At 53.3% G+C, this 20,298-nt stretch overlaps 2 protein-coding genes across 3 annotated transcripts; both read right to left on the bottom strand.

Annotated features, from left to right (window-relative positions):
- Positions 1–548: 548 nt before the first annotated feature.
- Positions 549–10,212, bottom strand: ABCB6 (ATP binding cassette subfamily B member 6 (LAN blood group); the record flags this gene model as incomplete). 2 transcript variants are annotated; one of them, XM_080689209.1, is made up of 19 exons in its annotated part: positions 549–660; positions 800–868; positions 950–1,044; positions 1,214–1,326; positions 1,470–1,644; positions 3,962–4,066; positions 4,273–4,330; positions 4,504–4,589; positions 4,687–4,750; positions 4,839–4,915; positions 5,068–5,193; positions 5,337–5,402; positions 5,562–5,671; positions 6,167–6,288; positions 7,838–8,021; positions 8,190–8,291; positions 8,458–8,638; positions 9,235–9,372; positions 9,664–10,212. In XM_080689209.1, 19 exons carry the CDS (start codon positions 10,210–10,212, stop codon positions 549–551), a joined length of 2,532 nt encoding a protein of 843 aa, XP_080545335.1. The 2 variants fall into 2 exon arrangements, with proteins under 2 accessions (XP_080545335.1, XP_080545336.1); XM_080689210.1 differs by lacking the exon at positions 9,235–9,372.
- A 1,845-nt stretch (positions 10,213–12,057) lies between these two features.
- On the bottom strand, positions 12,058–20,128 carry ATG9A (autophagy related 9A; the record flags this gene model as incomplete). The annotated part of the gene is made up of 13 exons (XM_080690145.1): positions 12,058–12,207; positions 12,334–12,600; positions 13,225–13,342; positions 14,000–14,178; positions 14,350–14,598; positions 15,007–15,186; positions 15,293–15,446; positions 15,529–16,277; positions 17,570–17,711; positions 17,899–18,060; positions 18,818–18,882; positions 19,860–19,903; positions 20,026–20,128. The coding sequence occupies 13 exons, from the start codon at positions 20,126–20,128 to the stop codon at positions 12,058–12,060; spliced, it is 2,562 nt and encodes an 853-aa protein (XP_080546271.1).
- Between the last annotated feature and the right edge of the window lie 170 nt (positions 20,129–20,298).

Raw genomic sequence — 20,298 nt, 5'->3', positions numbered from 1 at the left:
GAATGAGGCGGAGGCCGCTCTGGGGAGCTTGAGGAGAGAGCATGCCACGCCGAGCCTGTGAAAGGCCCTGCGCGCTTTCCAGCTGCAGGAGAATGGATGGGAAGCGTTCCCGGTGGGCCCCTGGGTGGGTGCTGACCAGGCCCCGCTCTGAGCTGCTTTATCATGTCATTTCCTTACCAGGACTGCCCCCACATGCAGTGGGCAGGGAGGGGCCTGGAAAGAATAAAGATCCCGGCAGTTAGTAAGACATCCAAGCAGTGTGTTTCTTGCCCCTCTCCAGTCCAAAACAGGCCCTATTAGGAATGATCCACCAACTTAGATGTACCTCTCCTTATGGTAGAGGCCCCTTGCGATGCCTACATGACAAGGCCAGTGATCCTTGCACAGTCCATACTTTTATTTCCCCCCAAAAGTGCTTTTCTGAAGGTTTCCTTTCCTTCACAACAGCTAGCACCAAACTCCAAGACCAGGATGAAATAAGCCAGGGGAAAGAGGTACATCTTATTTCCTTCTGTTAGCCTTTGTGGGGGAAGAGGCCGCGACCCGTGTCATCGCGCTGTGGTCAGGGGCTTGGTGTCTTCAGAGGCTTCTCCCTGGCCCCGCTGCTGTAGCTGCCACATGTCGGCATATACCCCACCTTGGGACAGCAGAGCCTCGTGCCTGGGACAAGGAGTCAAGTGTCAGCACCAATCATCAGTTCTACCCGAGAGGTCTTTCTACAGCCCAGAGGGAGAGGACGGAGGGAATGGGCAAGGGGGCCCCTCCAGAAGCCCTTGCCCTGTTCATCCTGCAGGCTCACCTTCCTCTCTCCACGATGCTGCCATCCTTGATGACAAGGATCTGGTCAGCGTTGACCACCGTTGAGAGCCTGAGAAGTCAGAGTTTAGTTACCCGCTGCCCCAATGGAAGTGGCCCACACGGCCAGCTGCCCCATCCTTTAGTCCTGTACCTGTGTGCCACCACGATGGTGGTGCGGTTGGCGCAGACTTTGGCCAGAGAAGCCTGGATAGCCCTCTCGTTAGATGTATCCAGTGCTGACGTTGCCTACAGAGAGGGTCTGGGTAAAATGCTCCCACCGCGCAAAGATCTCGAGGGGGGTGGGGGTGCGGCCTACTGGCCGAGGCCTCAGGAATAAAAAGATTGAGCCTGAAGACTTTTAAAGGGTTTTGGTGAAACCCTGGCTGGTGAGGTCTATGCTAGGAGGGGGCCTTACCTCATCCAGAAGAATAATGTCTGGAGCTTTGAGGATGGTGCGGGCGATCGCGACGCGCTGCTTCTCCCCACCACTTAGCTTCAGTCCCCGCTCGCCCACCTGTGTCTCGTACCCTGTGGATATTACCCATCGCCCTCAAGTCACACATAATAACTTGGTTCCAGTGGCCAGGTGGGCGAGGAGGGGACGGAGCAGAGGCCAGAGGGATTAGCAGGACTACATGGGGCTGGGGAGGGACTGTGCAGAGCAGCCTCACCCTCGGGGAAAGCCAAGATGGCGTCATGGATTCCTGCAGCCTGCGCAGCAGCCTCCACCTCGTCACTGCGAGCGGTGATGCGGCCATAGCGGATATTGTTGGCAATGGTGTCATTGAAGAGGACAGTGTCTTGGGGCACAACTCCAATGTGAGACCGGAGAGAGATCTGGGTTACCTGGGGCCAAAAGACCATATACCCAGCCCAGTGAGATTCCCCAGGCCTGGCCTGCAGGCCTGGCTGGCAGGAAGCACCTGGGATGGGGCCCAAGGCCTTAGGATCCTGTCATTACCACTGCACAGCCTTGCTGGCTAAGCAAATTGCTCCATCTTTCCAAGTCTGCCTCTCCATCTATAAAAAGAAAGTGTGTCAGCTGTGCCTAGTGCTGCATGCTTATAATCCCAGGACTTGGGAGCCTGAGACAGGAGGATCGCAGGTTCAAGGACAGCCTCAGCAATTTAGTGAGGCTCTCAGCAACCTAGTGAGACCCTGGTTTTTTTTATTTTGTTTTGTTTTTTGCAATACTAGGGATGGAACCCAGCGGCATTCTGCCTCTGAGCTGTACCCCCAGCCTTATTTTTTATTCTTTATTTTGAAACAGGGGCTCACTGAGTTACAAAGGACCTCACACTAAGTACCTGAGGCTGTCTGTGAACTGTGATCCTCCTGTCTCAGCCTCCCAAATGCTGGGATTACAAGCGTGCACCACCATGTCCGGCTTGAGACCCTGTTTCTAAATAAATCAATCTGAAGGTGTAGCTTGGAGGTAGAATACCTCTGAGTCCAATTCCCAATATCACGAGGCAAAAAAAAAAAAAGCTGGGCATGGTGGTGTGTCCCTGTAATCCCTAGTATTTAGGAGTCTGAGACAAGAGGACTGCAGGTTCGAGGACAGCCTTAGCAATGCAGTGAGACTCTCAGCCACCTAATGAGACCCTGTTTCAAAACTTAAAAATAGGGTTGGGGGTATAGCTCAGAGACAGAATGCCCCTCAGTTGAATCCCCACCACCACAAAAAAAGAAAAAATGTTGCCACTGCCTGCTTCCTCTTCCTGCTACTGATATGTTCATTGTATGGCAGCAGCGAGTCATCCATGACTATTTCACTAGTGTGCCTGCAGGTCATAGTGTGGAGGAAGGTCCCAGCTTATTTATTTATCTATCCATTTATTTATTTATTTATTATTTTGTGGTCCTGGGGATGGAACCCAGGGGGATTCTACCTCTGAGCTATACCTCTAGCCCTAATTTTTTTTCATTTATTTATTTATTTATTTATTTATTTATTTATTTTTTGGTGGTACTGGGGATGGAACCCTTCTACCTCCGGTCTACACTCCCAGACCTATTTTTATATGTTTTATTTGGAAACAGGGTCTCTTAAGCCAGCAAGGCTGGCTTCGAACCTGCACGATCCTCCTGTCTCCACCTCGCAAACATGGGTATTACAAGCGTGTGCCACAACGCCCGGCTTATTCTTTATTTTTTGGTGGTACTTGGGTTCTTGGAAGCCCTTCTACCTCCAGGCTACATTCCCAGACATATTTTATACTTTTTAAAATTTGGAAACAGGGTCTCTTATGCCAGCATGGCTGGCTTCGAACCTGCGTGATTCTCTTGTCTACACCTCCCAAGCACGGGGATTACAAGCGTGCGCCACGATGACCGGCTATTTTTTGTTTTTATTATTTTTTTTTGCAGGACTAGGGATGGAACCCAGGGGCATTCTACCTCCAATCTACAACTGTAGTTCCATTGTTAACTCTTTATTTTGAAACAGGGTCTCACTGAGTTGCAGAGGGCTTCACTAAGTAGCTGAGACTGTCTGTGAACCACGATCCTCCTGTCTCAGCCTTCCAAATGCTGGGATTACAAGCGTGCACTACCACGCCCGGCTCCCATCTTTTTTTAATTTAATTTATTTTTGCGGGTCTGGGGATGGAACCCAGGGGCATTTGACCTCTGAGCTACACCCCTGCCCTATTTTTTATTCTTTATTTTGAAATAGGGTCTCACTAAGTTGCAGAGGGCCTAAGTAGCAGAGACTGGCCACAAACCATGATCCTCTGGTCTCAGCTTTCCAAATGCTGGGATTACAAGTGTGCACTACTACGCCCGGCTTTCCCAGCTTTTTTAAAAGGAAGTCTTTTTTTTTTTTTTTTTTTTTTTTGGTCTTTTTGGACTGGGGATTGAACTCAGTATGGTGCATCTTTTTTGCAGTACTGGCGGTTGAATCCGGGGCATTCTACTTCCAAGCTACACTCCTAGCCCTATTTTTTTTTATTCTTTGTTTTGAAACAGGATGCCATAAGTTTATTAAATAGCTGAGGCTGGCTGTGAACTGCGATCCTCCTGTTTCAGCCTCCCAAGTACTAAGATTACAGGCATGCACCATCACGCCCAGCAGGGTGACAATTTTGACTTTCTGGACACCTGGGCCTTGCCATTATTCCACTCATAGATCCTTATATTACATTCTCTCCAGCAAGCTTACCTGTGAAATGTCCTGCCCGTCTATTCGGATACAGCCAGAGCTGATATCATAGAACCGAAACAGCAGGCGCAAAATTGTGCTCTTCCCCGCACCAGATGGGCCCACCTGTTGCATTGGAAACACGGGCACATACTCAGCCCCGCTGGCTTCTGAGGTTCCCACTCAAAAAAAGACACCAAAACCATGCAGGTTGCCATGTTCAATCCTGTTGCCTGTCATAATGGCTCCGACTCCCCAGCCTGTCAGGAGCCACCATGGACACAATGAAGCAAGCTCAGGAGTCTGGGCCAAGTGGCTGCGCCTCCACTCACCAGGGCCAGGGTCTGTCCGGGCATCACCGTGAAGGACACATCCTGCAGAGTCTCACGCCTGTAAGGAAGTGTGGGTAGTGTCAGCAGACCCTTCCCACACCAAAGCTACCCTCCCCTGCCCCGGCTCTCCTCCCCTGTAGTGGTGGGCTGCAAAGTCGAGGTTCACAGCAGCATGGGGGCAGGAAGACAGTGTGCAAACGGCCACGGGAAAGGCAAAGTGGGAGGGCTCACCCCTCAGCGTAGCTGAAGTGCACGTTCTCAAACTCGATCCGGCCCTTCTGGAAGCGCAGGGGCCCTGCGCCAGGAAGGTCCTTCACCTGGGAGAGCAGCCAAGGCGCGCTGCTGTTACCACCTGGAGTTGTGCAGACACAACAGATGCCCCCACACCGACACACCCCTCCTCTCTTCACTCACCTCTGGCTCCTCTTTCAGCAGGTCAAACATGTTCTCCATGTCAATGAAGTTTGTCTGGATCATCCTGCCAGAAGGGTGAAGGTTAGGGCTCCTCTGAAGGGCCGAGAAATAGCAATGTACCCCCAAAAAGTGAGGGCCAGGGACCAGGTTACCTGTAGTAGGTGCCAAACCAGTTGAGAGGCATGTATAGTTGGATGATGTAAGTGCCAAAGAGCACAAAGTCCCCAACCTGTGGAGACCCAAGGAAGCCGGCATCAAGGGGGGCTGCAGGCTGTTCCTCCTCCTGCCCGGCCGCTTCCCATCCAGGAGCCTGGTGGCTCAGACACGGCCCCTGGGTCCTTCTCCCCTGTCCCCACCCTCCTGTCTACGATTCTGCCTCACCTGTAGCTTCTGCTCACTGACGAAGTATGCGCAAAGCAGGGAGCCAGCCAGAAGCCCGAGTCCAATCACCAAATTCTGGGTCTGATTCAGTAAAACCAGTGAAGCGCTTGACTTCCACTCCAGGTCCTGAGAGCGATGACACAGGAGGGAAGAATGTACACATCGGCCACTGCCAGCTCCCAGCCAGGCTCACGCCAGGCTAGCTCTCCTCTCAGCCCTGGCAATGCCACAGGCATTACATTTAGGGGGCCACACACTGGTACCCTCACCTGATACTTGACGATGGCCTCTTGGTAGCGATCCACTTCATAACCCTCGGCATTATAGTACTTCACCTGAAGATGTCAGACACAGTGTGCGGCTCAGATGACCCCTCCTGCATCCCCAACCCGCCTTCAGGACTGGGGAGCGCTGCTCCCCAGCTCATCACCGTAGCCCGTCACACTCCTCCACATCTCCACTCCTCCCACCACTGCCCTCGAAGCCTCCCTTACTGTCTCAAAGTTTAGCAGAGAGTCCACTGCTCGCGCCCGGGTGGCATTCTCCTGTGCGTTCATAGCCCGGCGAAACTTAGTTCTCCACTCAGTGACCACGATGGTCAGGACTGGAGAGAGAGAGGAAGAGGCGGAGGGAGAATACGCCATCACACCAGCAGCGGAAACCGAGTGGCAATATCCACTACCTGCCACACACACTAAACCCACACGGGGCCCAGGGACCCAGGAGAGAGCCTTAAGCTCCCCGAGGAAAGGAGCTGGATGGGAGACACCTCTGCAGCCTGCAAAGACTCACACAGGGGAGGCACCTTTTGGGGAACTAGCGAAGGCAAGCCGCATCTTGCTGCACAAATGAGATTTCTCTCTGACCTGCAGCCACAGCAGGGACCTAACGTGACTAGGATGCCGCCCCCTGGCTCTCTCCAGGCTGAGTTAAGGTTTAACAGAGGAGGAGACCTACCACCTATGCCAGGAGGAGCTGGACCCTCATCAAGTCCACAGATCCCCAGCCTCCCAAAGACCAGTCACCGAGTGGGGGCGGTGCCCAGCCCAAGGGCGTTCCTAGCTAGCTCAGGGAGCCGGCTCCACTGGACAGCACTCACTGAGGTAGAGACTCATGCACAGGAACACAATGAGGCCGAACCAGGCGTTGAAGAACATGCTGAAGTAGATGATGCCGATGACGATGTCAGCCAGCGTGGGGACGACGTTGAACACCAGGTAGCTAGGAAGGCGAGGCGAGGGACAGAAAGGTCCGGGGCTCAGACCCCGCAGCCCTACCTCTAGGGTTGTCACTGTCTTATTTTTGTGTGTGCGCACACGCACGTATGTGTGATTAAGGATTGAGCTCAGGAGCATTCTACCTCCTAGCTACACCCTGAGCCTATTTCCTTTGTATCTTGAAACAGAGTCTCGCTAGGTTGCTGAGAATCCCACTACTTACTGAGACTGTCCTCAAACCTGCTTCAGCCTCCCATGTACTGGGATTACAAGTGTGAGCCACCACACCCAGCATAGTGTTATATTTCTTTCTTTCTTTTTTTTTTTTTTTTTTTTTGGTGGTACTGGGGGTGGAACCCAGGGGCTTTCTACCTCTGGGCTATACTCCCAGACCTTTTTTATATTTTATTTGAAAACAGGGTCTCACTAAGTTGCTGAGAGCCTCACAGTAGCTGAGGCTGGTTTCGAACCCAGGTGATCCTCCTGTCTCAGCCTCCCAAGCGCAGGGATTACAAGTGTGCGCCACCACGCCTGGCTATATTTCATTTTTTAAAATTTTTTATCGGTGCATTATATTCAAACATCCTATTGGGGTAAAAACTTGTGTGTACATACATGTACACATCACCGATTTAACCCCTACCCAATTCCTACCCCATTCCCTCCCCATCCCTCCTTCTCTTGTTTGGCTTAGTGGTTGACTTCGATATGTTTAAGTACATTGCATGTTTTAGAGAATTTCCTTCTTCCCCCCTCCCATCCCCTCATTTAGGTTGTCTTGTTTGATCCTCTATAGGATTTCCTTTTTCATCTAGAGTCCCTCCTATGATCCATTTCTCCTTAGCTTTCATTATATTTCATTTTCGATAGCAACAGACTGGAATCAATCTCAAGGCCCCTTGAGAGGTAGACGGTTAAATAAACCATAGCATGCCTACAACACAGAATCTTCTCTGTCAGTTATTTTGAGCGATGGTGATCTTCACATACATGAAAATGTACTTCCATAAGTTACTCAGAATGAAACATGTCATAGCCGGGCGTGGTGGCGCACGCTTGTGATCCCAGCATCTGGGAGGCTGAGACAGGATAGTGGTTCGCGGACAGCCTCGGCTATTTAGTGAGGCCCTCTGTAACTTAGAGAGACTCTGTTTCAAAATAAAGAATAAAAAATAGGGCTGGAGGCATAGCTTGGAGGTAGAATGCCCCTGGGTTCCACTCCCAGTCCCACAAAAAAAAAAAAAAAAAGAATGATACATGTCCTGATGAAATTTGTTTTAGGAAAAACTTCCAAATTACTACATTAGTTCTGTGAGTGTGCAGTGTGCACCAAAATAAATGAAAAAGCAAAAAAAGCAGAATGCAACATGCTAAACAGAGTGGGACGCTCTGGAGAAGTGAGTGGAGTTCAAAAAAGAGATTTCTTCTTATCTGCACGATCTGAGTGATGACAGCCTGTATGTATCACTCCTACAACTTCCCAAAGAAAAGAAAGAGGAGAAGTGGAGGTGGGCGGCCCTACTCGCCCACACATCCTCCCCGCTAGCGCCCACCTGAGCAGTCCTGTGACACTGGATGTGCCCCGGTCCACGACGCGCAGCACCTCCCCAGTGCGGCGGCTCAGGTGCCAGCGCAGCGACAGCTCGTGCAGGTGGGAGAAGAGGCGCAGCTCCACACGCCGCGAGGTAAACTGCTGCACCCGGATCCACAGGAACGTGCGCAAGTTACTCACGAAGCCTGTGGGAGTGTGTGTGTGGGGGGTCTCGGTAGGACGTATGGGTTGAGGCCCCACACTAAGATGCGAGAGGTCTTAGCGGGGGAGAAATACCTGAAGGGGAGGGAGGGTGGGGGAATGCCTGTGGGAAGGGCTGATGCCAGCCAGGGGGCGTGCAGAGACCCACATACCTGTACTACCAGTGCCACCCCCCTGGAGGAACTTGAGGAAGACATAGATGGTGACAGTCCAGGCCAGGGAGCTCCAAGGGGCCTTCCCAGTCAGCAAGTTCACTGGGGGGGAAAAGGTCATGGCTTACCTCAGCACCCCAGGCACCAGCTAGGGCCTCTTTCTGCTCACCAGCTCCCAACGCCCCCCACCTCCCTAAGTCAGGGCTACCCCAGCCACCAGGTCCATGAAGAACCAGCAGGCTGGGCTATAGTCCTTTTCCCCCCTCACCAATGTCCCTATAGAAGATGGGGACCAACACGTTCAGTGCTCGGTCCAACCCCATGAGCCCCAGGCAGATGAGCACAACCAGCTGCAGAGCTGGACTCCCCCGAGGCCACAGGTAGCCACTCAGCAGGCGGAGCTTCCTGCCAAAGTCTCGCCAGGTAGACCGCTGGTCTGCTGACCGAACCTAGGATGATCACACACACAGGAGAGGGATGCTCAGATATAAAAAAAGAGATGTACTAGCTAGAAACCCTCCAGGGAGGAATATAGAGGGCTAGAGCTCCCAGGGTTCTTTTTTTTTTTTTTTTTTGGTGGTACTGGGGTTCCTGGAAGCCCTTCTACATCCGGTCTACACTCCCAGACCTATTTTTACATTTTTTTATTTGGAAACAGGGTCTCCTAAGCCAGCACGCACGGCAAGCTTCGAACCTGTGTGATCCTCCTGTCTCTGCCTCCCAAGCACGGGGATTACAAGTGTGCGCCACCACACCCGGGCTGCTCCCAGGGTTCTGAGACCCACAGGTGATCCCGTATGGGGTCAGAAAAACTACTGGGTCACAAACTGACCTTTGGGAAAGAACTAATTCATTGTGGGAGTACCAGTCATTGTAACAGGGGAATGAGATTAAGATAGATCCCTGGATTCAGAAGGGCTCGGGATCTAGCTCAGCGAAGAGCGCATGCTTAGCATCCATCCACAACGCCCTGGGTTCCATACCCCGCACAATTTAAAAAAGAAAAAAAAAAGAAGACCCCAGGACTCAAAAAAATTAGGTATACCTGGTTCCTTTCTACATCTTGATCATCCTCTTGAACTTGTAGGGTGTAGGACTGTGGACGAAGCCCAGGGGCCCAGAGCCCCAGGACAAACAGCCCTCCAGAGACCACATATCGCAGGACCCACAGGCCAAACTGAACCTAGAATGAAGCATGTGCAGACAGTATGAATGTGAGCCCAAACCATCACACTACTACTGGGAACACCCAGGTCTCCTTAGGGCCCAACACTTAACAGGCTTAAGAAAGAAAAATAACCCACAGTGACTCAGCACTGACACACCCCACCAGCTGGCTATCAGCTCCCTGGGGCGCCAGTAGCTCCCTTTTTCTTAAGTCACCCCTAAGCATGGAGCCAGTAGGTCCAGAAAAGCAGTACCTCTTCCCAAGCCCTGCCATCAATGCGTCCCTCCTCAGGGCAAGATCCCTCACCTGCTGGCCCAGGTCTGCCCTTGCCCACCACCACTGTGGGCTGTTCCAGGACACCAGGGCCAAGTTTTCAGCTGCAAACGTCACCGTCCAGAGGATGAGGAGACCCGGGCTGTGTCTAAACTTGATCCAGACGCCCATTGCCAGACTCTGCCGTGCCTGGCTCCGTTCTGCCACGAGCAGCCACAGGCCACAGGCACTGGCCAGACTCTCTAGCGCCGAGGCCAGCAGGAGGTAGCCTGGCAGCGGGGCCCCCCGGGCGGTGCCGGCCCGGCCAGCCAAGCGGGCCAGGGGCAGAGCCACCTGAAGTGTGGCCAGCAGCAGCTGCAGGACATAGGGAGCGACCCGAGGGCCGGCCCCCCAAGACACGGCGTCGGTGCCAGCGGGCCGCTCCCGACGCTTGCAGGGACAGGCCAGCACCAAGGCCAGAGCCCCCAGGGCCATCAGCGTCGAGGGCACCAGCGTGAAGAAGAAGCAGGGGCTCAGGCCACCCTGAGACCAGGCCGGCCCCGCCGGCCCCTCGGCCTCGCAGAAGTTGCCCACAGTCACCATGGCAATGTGCAGCCGCTGGGCGTGCGGGCCCGAGAACCCGACTGGCCGCTCAGGGAGGGGCGCGGATGCGGATGCCTTGGGTCATGGGGCCGCCCCGGGCCAAGCCGCAGGGGTCGCGGGGAGGGACGCACGTGGACCTGCCACACCGCCCGCTCGCCGCGCGCACGCGCCGCCGCCACGCAGGGCGCGCCCGCTCGCCCCAGCCGGACCCTCCGCCAGGCGGGCGCGGGCGCACCGGAAGGCTCGGCGGGAGGCTGCGCCGCCCGGCCCCGCCCAGGGCCCCCATTGGCCAAAGATCTCCGAAGGGGCGGAGGCAGTAGTGCGCCCGAGGAGAGCCAAATAGTAGGGGCCGAGCCACTTGGTCACGCGCCCAAGGCGGGAAATCTGACCGCTCTGTCCTACTGGAGACCTTGACCTCCACAGAGCTGTGCGTAGGAAACCACCCTTCTGCTTAGCTTATTAACTCGGTGTGTCCTAGCAGCGGCTTAGGCCGCCTTGCCTCAGGATCCCGGGCTGGTCTCCAGGTGCCTGGCACCCCACCTCTATTGTGCCTAGGAACCTAACTACAGGAGACAACAAGCCAGGACCTGGTCAAAGTCCCTTCTTTATTAAGGGTTAAGCTGTACACGGCCGGTTCCCACCCCATTCCATGGGGAGCTTGGACAACAGGGTTCACTCTCCAGCAGCAGATCAGAGCTGGGGACAGGGTGTGGCAGAGGGTAGGAGTCCCAGCATGCAATACGCAGCCCAAACAAAGCCTAGGGCGAGGCCTTCGCTCCTCTGCCCCCCTCTAGGGGTCAGAGCGCTCTCTCGCTGGGATGCAGACAGTTGAGGTCACACTCTAGCCCTGTCTGTCCCGTGTGCAGGTAGTGGGGGACAATAAGCAGCAGTGGGGGCTCAGGAAGGTCCCAGTCTTCCAGGGGCCCTAAAAGTTACAGAGGGCAGCAAAGAATTTCCATCCTGCTCCTACAAATGAGAAGTCTTCTTTCTTAGTGTCAAAAAATAGTGTAGGGGAGCTGGGAGCCAGGATCTCCACTCCAACACAAATCAAAAGCCAAACAGAAGGGGAGCAAGCAGCACACACATGCCAGTGATGTGTGGGACGCAGAAGAGAGGTGAGCCGGCTGCAGCACTGGCGAGAACCGGGGTGAGGTAAGGACCGCAGCCGATGCTCATCCGGGGTGGGCTGCAGGCGTCCAGGGTCCAGGCCCAACCTCCCCATTCCACAGTTGGCACAGGTTCTCCCTGCTTGGCAGCTTCTGTGGTGGGCAGCCCTCTGGAGACTTGCAGGGGTGGGTGGCAGTACTGGGGCAGGGCTGGGGACCAGTTTCTAGCACCACACTCTGAGCCAAGGGGGCCAGCGTCAAACCAGGCTAGAGTCTTGTGCGCCCCTGGTTCCGAGGCCCCAGGTTCTTCTCCTGGGGCTGTGGCAAGCCCGGCGTTGGCACCTCCCTTGGCCAGGCACAGACACACAAACACCACACGCGTGGAGCCGGGCAAAACTCAGAGAAACCCTCCCCTGGTGGGCGGGTGGGATGGAAGGGCAGCTGTGGCCTCCATCCCGGGGCATGGGGACTCTCTCAGCCTTCTCTATACCTGTGGAGAGAAAATGGATGGTCATAGAAACCCTCTACAGCTATCCGTTTGCCCCACGGGAGCCTAGGGATAAAGGAAAGCTGGGTTCCTGGGGAGGTAAGTGAAGGGAAAACCAAGCCCTGGGCTTCAGAGCAGCTGAGTAAAGAAAGGGTAGTATACTGGTTGGGGGGTGATACTTCTGCAGAGGTGGGGCACCTTCCTCTCCTGGAAGTTACTACTGCTGGCGGCTGTTCTCAGGCCCTGGGGCACTCACCTTGTGCACCTGAGGGGGAAGCTCATCCTCGGAGCCCTCCTCGGGCACGGGCTCGGGGTGCCTTGATGCCGGCTGCCCATCTTCAGCCCACCCTCCGAGAGGCAGGCGAGAAAAGTGAGAGGGAGCCCGGGGTACTGTGCCAGGGTCTAGACACAACGAACACAAATGGAACACTTTATATCATTATAAAGAGAAAGGCTCAAGAACTAACTGCCTGAGGGGTTAGCTCTGGGCCCCATCCCTGGGAACTTCTTATTCCCTTAAAAAGCCACCCTTCCCTGCTGCCTGTTTCCTTCTGTGCCCCCAGGTGTGCTACCTGTGATGCCCCCGTAGCGCCTCTGGAAGCCCCCGTGCAAAGCGGTGGTCTCGGGTGCTCCAGGCCTGGGAGCAGCACAGGGATAGCTGGCAGAGCGGGGGATAGGCTGGGGGCCCCGGGTGCCCTCTCCCCCCTCTTCAGGGGCACTCTCTCCGCTCTCATCACTCTCCCGGCGGTGCCACACATGCCGCTCGGGTTCGGCCTGGGTCTGCTGCTTGTGGAGCTGTGGAAGTCGGAGGGCATATTAGTTGGGAACAGAAAAGTGTCTGAAACCGCCCCTCCCACCATAGTATGAGCCAGTTCCCACTTACGCCCCCTCACCTAGAATCCTTGACCCAGAGCACCTGTGGTGTTAACAGGCACAGGTTAAGTTCTCAACAAACCCCTTGAAGAGCCTGTGGACAAGTGGTAAGGGCCCTCATTTTCTCCTGCCTATTTATTTGATCCAGGAACAAACTGATCATGGGAAAACTGCAGGCCTCTGGGGCGTATACACTGGTGGAAGTGATTGAGGGGAATAGAGATAGCAATTGAATGAGAAAAGGACATAGTAAATTAGATAGTGCCCAATGCCATGGAGCAAAACAGGACGATTCAGGAGGGTGGACAAGGGAGGCTTTTATTGGGTGCGGCCAGAGGAAGCCTGAGGAGGTAATGGCAAGAGGTGAGGGGAGGGAGCCTTTGGGTATCTCAGGACTCAAGGCGGGGGAAGGGACAGTGGGAGGGACGAGAGGACGCTTGGTCGCAGAGGCTATTCAGAGGGTATATATGAGAGCGGAGCTCACAGAGCAGGTAAGTGGCACAGAAGGGCCTGGAAACCATGTTCCATTTTCCGCGGCCCGCTCACCTGGTGCATGTAGAGGGCATGCAGGCTCATCTCGGTGGATGCATATTCTGACAGCACCAGGCTCTGCAGCTGCCCTTCCCACACACTGCTTCCGGAGCTGGCTGTCCTGGCATCTACCCTGTCCCCCCACAGACAGACAGCAGTTGTCAACACTTCTCTCTCTTTTTTTAGTATTACAGTTGAACCCAGGGGCATTCTACCTCTGAGCTACACCCCCAGCCCTATTTTATTTTTACTTTGAAACATGGTCTTACTAGTTTGATGAAAGTCTCACCATTTGTTGAGGCTGTCCTCCAACCTGCAATCCTCCTGTCTCAGCCTCCCAAATACTAGGATTATAATTGTGCGCCACCATGCCCGACTAACACCTCTTTTTTTTTTTTTTTTTTTTTTTTTTAGGTACTGGGGATGGAACCCAGGAGCATTCTACCTCCGAGCTATACCACCCAGCCCTATTTTTTTATTCTTTATTTTGCAACAGGGTCTCACTAAGTTGCAGAGGGCCTCGCTAAGTAGTTGAGGCTGGTCGTGAACCACAATTCTTCTGTCTCAACCTCCCAAATGCTGGCATTACAAGCATGCACTACCTTGCCTAGCTCTAACACTTCTTTTTATTTTTTATTTTTTCCTGGTATTGGAGATTGAATACCAGGGCCTCATGCATACAAGGAAAGCACTCTACTGAGCCCCAGCCCCATCTGTCAACATTTTTGAGTCCCAAAGAAGTTGCTGGGGGCTGCTGTCATGCTTCCCACCTGGGCCCACCTCTACTCACCCAGAGCCTGTCATGGTGCTGGGAGCCCGGCCTGTGGGGGCCTGCCCGGTTTGCAGAGGGGAGAAGGAGCGCAGGGCAGAGGCAACTTCAGCCCTGTGCCTAGAGCCCTGCAGGTCTCTGGGCAGTGGGGGGCCCCGGCAGGATGATCCAGCTACCACATTTGCAATCAGGCTGAGGGGCTATGAAAGAAAGGGTGAGTAGGATTCTTAGGGCAGAGTAGATGTCTTCTGTGCCTTGGGACCCAATGGCACAGACTGAACAGACAGAAGGAAACCTGCTACTCCACGCCCGACCTCAACCCCCCACTCCTGGAGTCCACTCTGCCTATCTCCCCGTGCCCAGGAACACACCTCGGACTCGGATTGTAAGGACTGGATGGATGTGAAGAGGGCGTTCTCAGGAAGCAGGCCCCCCTGGGCAAGGCTAGCCGCCGCTCCGTCCCGCTGAACCTGCTCCTTGAGGAAGCCCAAGAAGGCCGTGCTCTCCCGAGGTGGCTGCCAGCCAGGGTTGGTGATGGCAAAGTGCATGAGTGACAGCTCCGTCTTCCCGTCTTCAGCTTGCTGGTACACCGAGGCTTCTGTCTGTCCGCCGGACAGCCACTGCATGAGGGAGACACACTGAGCACGCCTGTCCCCTTACAAGAACCCTCCCTGTACCTTTCTTGCTAGGAGGGAGGCCTTGCCCCTGGAGGACAGAGACTACAAGGCAGTCATGTCTTGTCCAGGGCCCCTGTACCCATCCTAGGAGCGGCCACATTGCTAGGCCAGTTGTTTGTGTTGTCCCTTCCTCAAGAGAGTTTGGCCAGTGGTGCAAATAAGGGCTGAAATCCAACCCAGGCTGCTGGTTACCAAGCAGTGTACCAAACAGTACCACGTGTAGGGCTGCCCAGGAACAGGGCTGCTTTTTCATGACTTGTTGGCTCAGACAGGGTGGCCTTTGGCAGTTTATCCAAGAACACTATGTGCCAGCTTCATCCCTGGCCACCTGCCCCAGTCCTCTCCCGGTACCTGAGGGTGACCGTGTTGACGAACATCCATCTGAGCAAAGGAGCAAGTGTCTCCTACACCAACAACCTCCACGGTGAAGTTGCGGAAGAAGTCTATGATCTCCAGGGCCCGAGGGCGCAGGCAGAAGATGAGGATGAGGGGTGTGACAATGGGACTCAGCAACTCCTCTAAGATGAACACCTAAAAGGGAGGGGACCAAGGTCATACGGGAGCAGGAAGGAGCCCAGCCCTCACCAACCAAGCTACCAGTCGATCTCTAGCAGGCCCTGACTCCAACTCCACTCACTGCCTTGTACTGGAAGAGCTGGGCAAACTCGTCCCGGGTCTGCGAGCGGTGGGCATTACCCTGCCAGTGGTCAGGCATGTAGTGGATGTGGGCGAGGATCACGCGGAGCAGCTGCTCAGGGCAGAACACCATGTGCTGGTCTGGGATGAAGGACCTAGTAGGATCAGGGCCATCATGAGGTGTAAGCCTTCCCCAGAACACTAGTCTGCTGGCCCCCACCCGCTGCCCCGGCCCACCTGCACACGGTCACGGTGACCCCGAGGAGCGTGACGGTGGTGAGGACGTGCTCCACGGCCAACACGTCTTCATCATAGATGGTGAGGGCGATCAGCACTGCCAGGATGGAGCCAGCGAAGAAGGCCCCATTCTTGGCCAGCAGTGTCAGCAGGGGTGACAAGAAGCAATTCATGTACTTGGAGGCGGGTTTGTAGCCGCGGTTGAGGCGGGACTGCAGCTCGTGCTCCAGCTCGTTGAAGTGGCGGAGGTAACAGCGGCCATAGAGGGACCAGCAGCGTGCTCCCAGGGCCCCTGGCTCCCGCTTCAGCACCTCAGCGTAGCTAAAGAAGGCGTAGAGGATCTGCCAGATGAGGATAAGGGGGCACAGCAGGAAGTTGGCGATGCCAATCCAGAGGATGCGGTTGCTGAGGCGCTGGGCCAGCTCCAGCCTTTGCCCCCCGCGTTTGTACTCAGCCTTGAGACTCCATTCGTTGACAAACAGTGAGCCAGGTCCCCAGAAGAGGATCAGCTCAAAGTTGTACTTGAGGCCGCGGGTGAAGAAGACGACCTCCCCGAGGCCGGGCAGGCGGAAGCGAAGAGGCAGGAGGGACTTGTTGACCAGGGCCACCATATAGTTCTGGAAACGGAGGATGCGGTGGTAGATGTCCAGCTCCGTCAGCTCACGCTTGTGGATACAGATCTGATGCTCTTTCTGGGTCTGTACGATCCGGGCTTGCACTTCCTGCCACGTGCAATATGGAAGGGCAGACTGTGGGAGGAGTGAGGAAGAAACAAGGTATGGAAGGTGGAACTGTTACCTCGCCCTCGCCCCGCACAGCTGTGAGGGGCCAAGACTGTATGCTTAACTGAGCAGAGCCTTTAGGCAGATGCTCCCTGACCTATTGCTGTAGTGTGGATCCAGCAAGTTCCCCAAAGGCCCAGGTGTTAATGGTTGATTCCCAGCTGGTGGCACTCTTGGCAAGTGGTAGAACCTTTAGGTGCGGTCCTGAGAGGAAGCCAGGTCATCAGGACCTCACCATCGTCTCCTTTAAGAAGTTACTGGGACTTGGGACCCCAGGCCCTTCCTGTCTTTCTTTTCTTCCTAGCTGCCATGAACAGGATTTCTCTACCATGTGCTCTTATCTTTGTGTGTGTGTGTGTATGGGTGTACGGTGCTGGGGGTTGAACTCAGAGGCATTCTACCTCCAAGCTACACCCCCAGCCCTATTTTATTTTTTATTTAAAAAAGGGTTTGGGCCAGGCGTGATGGCGCACGCTTGTAATCCCCGCGCTTGGGAGGCAGAGACAGGAGGATCACACAGGTTCGAAGCCAGCCGTGCACGCTGGCTTAGGAGACCCTGTTTCCAAATAAAAATGTAAAAATAGGTCTGGGAATGTAGCCCGGAGGTAGAAGGGCTTCCAGGAACCCCAATACCACCAAAAATAAATAAATAAATAAATAAATAAATAAAAAATAAATAAAAAAGGGTTTGGCTAGGTTGCTAAGAGTCTTGAGTTGCTGAGGCTGGTTTCGAACCTGTGATCCTACTGTCTGAGCATGCTCTAGTCTTGATGTATTGCCTTGCTACAGGCCTAAAAGCAAGTGTGCCAACTAACCATGGACTGACACCTCCAAAACTGTGAGCTAAAATCACAGTTTTGTGAGATAAAATATTTTTTAAAATATTTATCTATTTATTTTGCACTATGGGGGATTGAACCCAGGGGCATTCTACCTCTGAGCTACATCCCCAGCCCTATTTTTTATTCTTTACTTTTTATTTTTGAAGCAGGGTCTAAGTTGTAGCTGGGCTGGCTGCAAATCGAACCTGCCATTTTCCTGTCTCAGCCTCCCAAGTACAGGGATTATAAGCATGTGCCACCATGCCTGGCTCAATCTTTTTTATGTATAAGCTCATAAGATCAGGTATTTTGTCCCTGTTACAGAAAGCTCACTAGCACACCTGCCAGTGATATACATGGACACGTGGTGCCCAGGAATACACCTCTTCATTTCCAAGATATCCTGTGTAGTCCTAATGGCCTAATTGCCACGCTTACCATGGGGATGCGCAGAGCGTGCAGATAGAAGGAGTGGATCTCCCAATAGCAGCAAATGTTATAGATGAACTTGATCAGCCGGTGGATCCAGAAGACGCCAGCGATGACCAGGATGGTGATAAGGGACCCATTTTCCTGAATCCTAGTGGGGAAAGGGGAGAGGAGGTGGAGTGTCCCTCGAGGAAGAAGTCTTGGAGACATGCTGTTATCCTGTGCCAGTCTGAGCCCGAGCCTGAATTCTGGGGTATGGGTCGCTGCCCATACTCCATTTTATTCTCTACCTGCTGGCACAACTATAGGCCCAAGTGCCCTTTGACCTTCAGCCTCACCTGGCACTACAGACTTGGGCAGGCAGAAAGGCATCTGGCAGAGTGACCTTGACGGGCTCAGTAGGATGAAGACTGTGGTTCACCATCTTGTTGGCAAATAGGATGTCATAGTCCACACAGCTAACCAGGAAGGTGGTGAAGGCAACCACGAAGAGGAACTGCCTGGGGAATTGGGAAGAGGGGGTGCAGTCCGAAGTCAGAGAGGCACCAGTGATACAATATGGGGCAAGAGAAGAGTGTGGAAATAGCTGAACACGATGGGACGTCGAAGGGGCTCTTCCTACTGTTCAGCCTCGTGGGACTTTCACAGGCTCAAATCAGTTCCTATTTTTTACTGTTAGTCTCAGGCACCTTAGAATCAGCCTGCTTTCCTCACCTCAGAATAATCTGTCACCAGCACCAGACTTGACTTTCAGAGGTTTTATGATTATAATCTCAGGTCTGTAGCCTCTGATCCTTTTGAGATGGTAGTTAAAAGCCTTCTTGAAAATGTGAAATCTTTTCACATTGAGAGGGCTTCCCAACTCTTTTCCCTCTGGTAATATCATATGGCTTCGTCCTCTCAGAAGACTCCCTGCCCAGCAGCAGGCAGAAGGTGCAACCAGGTAGAAAAGAGACTCTTTCTTCACTCCTGTAAGTAGCTACCATCTCTGAGACCTCCTGACCGGACCACGCATCTCCCACCTCGGCTTTGATGAAATGATAAAAGTGAGTTCTCTGTGGAAGACAGGACTTGGGAAGTCTTATTGCAAATGGTGAGACTATGTTTTGGTGTCACATCTGGTCCTAAACTATAAAGGTTTGCAAAGTGTTGAGCTGGGACTGAGTTGCATTGGCAGATGGGCCAGGGATGAGCACAAGGAAAGGAAAGACTGAGATGTATCCCTTCAACACATCATCCGTCCCTTCGTATACTTACATGAGCTCAAAGATCTCCCCAATGAGCATACACGTGAAGCCATTCTTCTGATGTAGATTATACACGTATTAAGTGTTAAGAAAAAAAGGTCAGTAAAAATAGCAGTGAAGAGCCGGGCGTAGCGGCACACGCTTGTAATCCTAGCATTCCGGAAACTGAGACCAGAGGATCACGGTTCGCGGACAGCCTCAGCTGCTTAGTGAGGGCCTCTGCAACTCAGTGAGACCCAGTTTCAAAATTAAGAATAAAAAATTGGTCAGGGGGTGTAGCCTGGAGGTCAAATGCCTCTAGGTTCCATCCCCAGACCCACAACAAACAAAGAAACAAACAAACAAAAAATAGCAGTGAAGAGCAGACTTTAGCCAGGCATGGTGGCACATGTCTATAATCCCAGTACTTGGAAGGCTAAGACAGGAGGACCACATGTTTGAGGCCAGCCTCAGCAACTTAGACCCTCAGCAACTCAGCAAGACCCGGTTTCAAAATATAAAAGGGTTGGGAGTATATTTCAGAGGTAGAGTGCCCCCTGGGTTCAATTTCCAGTAACAAACAGCACAGACTTTGGTATCACACACTTAAGCTTAAGTCCTGGCTCTGAATTTCTAGTGTCCAATTTTAAACAAGTTACATCACCTCTCTAAGCTATTGTCCATTGTGGCAAATTAGGAATAGTAACACCTGTCTCATAGGATTATTAGGTCTAAGAAAATGCATGCAAAATATTTAACACAGAACTGACTAAGAATGAGTCAAAAGACAGTAATTATTATGATTATTAGCAATCCATCAGAAAGGAGGATCACCCATAGAAAGGTTCCTTATAAATCAACACCACAAAGTGCACATGGACACGTAGCTCTCGGTTAATGTGGGGTATCATTATTTTTAATGATCATTATTTCACTAGCCTCTTTCAGCCTCAGGAGGATCTCCATTTCTCTTCTAGGGATTAGAATTGAACCCACTCCAACATCCCATCAGGAACCTGGCTCAGAGAGGGGCTAAAGGTCCCAAAGCTTCAACACAAAGACACAAAGGATATTCGAGAGAAGAAGAGGTCAAGGTTTTCGATATGGTGCCAAGGTGCTGGGGGGGAAAAGGAGCAGAGAAGTCAGAACCCTGGAGGAACAAAAGCCCCCTGCTCCTTCAGTGTTCCTCCACCAACTCTTCCCAAGCCCCAGTTATGGCTGTGTTGTCCAAGAACTCACACTTGCTCCCCTCAGCAACGTGCACCAACAGGTCCTCTTCCCCTGGGGGTGAATCGCTGTAGGAGGCCTCTAGGCGCTGGTATTCAGTGTCAAACTGCGCCATCACCGCCGCCCCCTGTCCACCCTGTCCACCTGCCAGTGAAAAGGAAGAAGAGACCCTGGTTCAGACCCAGGTGCTGCTCACCTGCTGCCATGCCTACTAGCCAGAAAGAGTGAGATAGAATCCTTGGCCTTTATTTCTACCACCAGCCTCCTTGATTCAAAGACACAGTA

This window comes from Muscardinus avellanarius, assembly GCF_963383645.1.
Source record: "Muscardinus avellanarius genome assembly, chromosome: 2".
In the NCBI taxonomy this organism is placed as follows: Eukaryota; Metazoa; Chordata; class Mammalia; order Rodentia; family Gliridae; genus Muscardinus; species Muscardinus avellanarius.
Note: the sequence above shows the minus strand (reverse complement) of the source record. Positions and strands in the feature narration are given on the sequence as shown.